The sequence below is a fragment of the Bufo gargarizans genome, chromosome 1 (genome assembly GCF_014858855.1).
Source record: "Bufo gargarizans isolate SCDJY-AF-19 chromosome 1, ASM1485885v1, whole genome shotgun sequence".
In the NCBI taxonomy this organism is placed as follows: domain Eukaryota; kingdom Metazoa; phylum Chordata; class Amphibia; order Anura; family Bufonidae; genus Bufo; species Bufo gargarizans.
The window spans coordinates 319,696,258-319,700,328 of record NC_058080.1 but is presented as its reverse complement, the minus strand read 5'-3'; the positions used below and the strand labels follow the sequence as shown (position 1 = coordinate 319,700,328).

Sequence of the window (4,071 nt, the reverse complement as noted above, 5' to 3'; positions counted from 1 at the left end):
TAACTGTGGTAGTTGAGTGTAGGGACTCGCAAGACACCGAGGACCCTTGACGCGGGCTTGCGGGCTGAGGTTTGTGGATTACAAATTTAAAAATCCATATTATTTTTTATAATTAATCTTATGTTGGACTACTATTAACATCATGTAGTTGGATTTTTAAATATGAATCCAAAAACCTTCTAATACCTCTTTAATAATTATTTAAACAAACAATTCTGTAGCCTGATAAAGTGTGTTTTCATCATTTTTTGGGTGTTTATCTGTTGTGACTAAAACTGGTAGAAGTGTTCCAATGTGTTGTACAATTGTAAAAACATAAGTCACTTGCATTTATTTTTTTTACTGTTAAACAATAAAACATCTATTGTTTTGTTTAATTAAAATTAAATATTATTCAAAATGCAAAACAATGCTGCAGACAAACAAAAAAAAAAAATTACAAATCAAATAAGTCTCTTGTAAAAGAGCCAGGGGCGTACGAAGATCCCGGCCGTACCTGGGCTGGTTGGGGTGTACCAGCTGGAAACATGCTCACATTCAAGGACTGGGCAAGGGGAGGGTTTCGGTCTTGTGACCCCTGGAAAGTAGGTCCCGCAGAAGGAGGACCATGGCTTGGATGTTGAGCCTGATGAAAGGAGGTAGGCTGCTTATTTGAAGCCATCAAAATTTCTTGCAGCAACTGATTGATGTCAAATAATATGTCTCTCTGGTATGGGAGAGAGTACATTTTTAGAACCAGTGCTAGGGACGCAACACATTGTTGATGGCTAGGTTGGGGAACCTGCCTCATCATTGGCGCAAGCCCCCTTAGCATGAGTTCTTCTTGTCCATCAGTCCTCCTCTGAGCTAGGAACTGGATAACTCGGGCATCTATCATTTCCCGAGTTGCTAGCTCAGAGGAAGACTGACGGACATTCCTCCTCCTTCTGGGCTGTTGCGAAGTTTGGGGCCTTTTGGGTTCCCCGCCACTCATTGCCATGGGTGGTTCAGTTGCTTCCACAGCAGGAGAATGTTGCGGGCTTGATTCATGTGAAAAAAACGCAGGCGTTTCTTCACCACCCATATCTGATTTTTCTGTGTCCTCAAGATTGTCCACAGTACTGTAGATAGAAATCCGAAAAATTTTGGAGATTAATGTTTTTTTAATTTTGAAATCAAACATACAACATCCGATAAAAAAATTTATGAATAAATATGGCTACTATATATAAGGCCATGCAACATATATCACAAAAGGTAGAAGAAACCAAAAATTCATCAAATAAAAAAAAAGACACATTGCATAAATTAACATTTATGTTTTTATAATATGTACAGTGTGTCAATAGCATAAGTTTTAAGCCCAAAAAATAAGGGGTTTTGGTTGGTAGCCTGATTAAAAACTTGCAGGTTTGAAGTTAGCCAACTGAAGATATTCTGGCCTTCTAGACCGGCCCTACTCAAACAATGTGCCTCCATATTTTGCTAAAATGTCACTCCAAGCATGTCCTAATAGCTGGAAACACTCCAGACATGCTGGGAGTTGTAGTTTTAACGCTGCCTGAGTGCTGCAGTATGGATGTGCCTGACGACATTTAATCTTCATCCACAAGGGCCAGGATGGACTTATATTGTTCGAAAAACAAGAATAATGCTGGGAGAGAACCCCTGGTTTGAGTTCCAAGGGTGTAATGACATTCCCTTATTATTCCTTAATTTTTGAGAGATTGTACATTGAAATTTATAGGGGTCAGATGCTATTCGCGGAACATGCACACAGCTAATTTAGGCATCCCTATTGGAAATAATAGAGGGATGTTGCGCAAGAGCAATATGTCCTCCTTCTCTATCATGGGTATGCTTGAAATCTATATGCAACTCCCAGCAGACAGACGTGTAGCGGAAAGACAATAGCTGCATATCCTATCAATATGGCCACAGTTGAAGAGCTAAGTAAATAGCTTTGAAAAAGTTTGTAACAAAAAATACCAACAATGTGTATGCATCATTTTTAAATTTAACTGAAAAAAGGAGTTTCAACAAAGTTGAAGTGAGATTTCTGTCAAATTTTGAGGATACAATGGTGGCTCAGGCCATCCTGTCTAAAAGCACCACCAATAAGTCTGAAATACTCCAGCAACTTCATAAATAGCATCACTCACTTGGAGTAAAGGTATAATACATATATATTTGCATGGTGTGTAATGACATATATTCAGCAAAAATGCATTGATTACTAAATAAAGAAGACTTACGGCCTCAACTCCATCACCGGGCGAAGAATGCTGAGTTGCTCAGTGCAAATGTATGGCCTTTTTTATGAAGACCCTTCTCCACTGCGGCCCTTTTCGTTCAGCTCCCTCCGGAACTGGTACCTGCAGCTATTCCAAAAAAAAAAAAAAACAACATAGTGCAGTCTGCCAGTTGTGGGTGTAAGAGAATGGTTGTCAATTACTGGAAGGCCGAATTTTTGGGGAGATTGCCTTTAAAAAAGACTATTTCCTGATACTGGAAATAGAGAGATGTTTAAAGATCTTGTCCAACATGGCACATGTGTCCAAACTTGCAAAAAAAAAAAGGCACGGTATACATTACAACGGTGGCCAGTAGGTAAGGTCGGAACAGACATTAAAACATGGTGTGGCGTGTAAAATAGTACATGGAAATTGTTAAAAACAGACACAGTGGCGTACAGAGAAATGACTGGCCACAATCACAAATGTTAAAGGAGGCCCCCCTACCACAGTAATTTGTTTGCAACACCTTCCTTTTAAGCCGCCTCAAGTCCTGTGGCTAGTAATGAGCACTCTCATAAAAAAGGGCGCAGTTTCTACCTTTTTTATATTATCTATACTGTTACTGTATATATAAATGTACATACACTGTGGAGGGGTCCATGACAAAGTATTTTAATCCTCCACCTCCTCCTCCCAGATAGGCCATTTCAGGCTCATGGACAAAATGTAGCTGCTTCACCTGCTTTCCCTACAGCTAGGCCCCTTCATGTACATACCACTAGAGCAGGGATGCTCAACGTGCGTCCCTTCAGCTGTTGCAAAATGACAACTCCCAGCAGGCCTTCAGGTACAGCAGGTCATGGTGGGAGTTGTTGTTTAACAACAGCTGGAGGGCCACATGTTAAGCATCCCTGCAATACACAATTAAGCCTTGCCTCCAAAGGGACATGATTGTGAAGTCACTGAAGTACTTTCCTATATCATAAGGGACAACACAAAGACCAAACCTCAACGCGACATTGCTTGCACGTACCTAGTTCTGCACGACCTCGGTTATCCGCTTTCTCCCTGTCACGTGGCTTGAGGCGACGGAACACTTTCTCCCAAGAAATCTCCTTCCGCACACGGTCCTGATACGCAGGGGACCGTGTGTCCCATAGCTCGGGCCTTTCTTGGACCAAAGAAATAAGTTTATCCACATTCCATTTGGGCATTTTGAAGTGGCACAGTGAACTTGTCAAAATCAGCCAGATGAAAAATATGTCTGTGGCAAATCACCTCACAAACAAGGCTTGCCAATCGACTACTTTCAACTTCCTGTCTTTTTTTTAATTTTTATTGCCCAAAGGACTTGGAGACAGGTTTCCAGGCAACAAATCTGCATAAAAAAACGGACGCGGATGACACACGGAAGGCTTAAAAGGTGCATCCGCGTTTTTCACGGACCCATTGACTTGAATGGGTCCACGAACCGTTATCCTATGAAAAAGATAGGACAGGTCATATTTTTTTCACGGACAGGGACCACAGATCACGGTCAGGGGATGACAAATGGAGCATTTTCCGATTATAAAACGGACCCATAGGAAGTCAATGGGTCCACAGAAAATCACGGAAAACGGATCAACGGCCACGGATGCACACAACGGTCGTGTGCATGAGGCCTTAGGATAACACAATCGGCTGCATCCATTATGAACTTATCTGGTTGTATTATCTCTAAAATGAAAAAACTGGATATGGCACTAAAACTTTTGTGTCCATCTTTCTCTGCATCCCATGATGCTTGCATGGGAACAGAATGAAACGGAATGGAATGCATTTTGGTGCACTATTTTGCATTTAGGCCAAGAGT

The 4,071-nt window shown here is 41.3% G+C and overlaps 1 protein-coding gene across 1 annotated transcript; it reads right to left on the bottom strand.

Moving 5' to 3' along the window:
- Positions 1-436: 436 nt before the first annotated feature.
- Positions 437-3,379, bottom strand: LOC122927001. Its single transcript, XM_044278537.1, has 3 exons — positions 3,250-3,379; positions 2,235-2,360; positions 437-1,100 (listed from the first exon to the last, which is right to left on the bottom strand). The coding sequence occupies exons 2-3, from the start codon at positions 2,246-2,248 to the stop codon at positions 437-439; spliced, it is 678 nt and encodes a 225-aa protein (XP_044134472.1). The 5' UTR covers positions 2,249-2,360; positions 3,250-3,379.
- Positions 3,380-4,071: the final 692 nt, after the last annotated feature.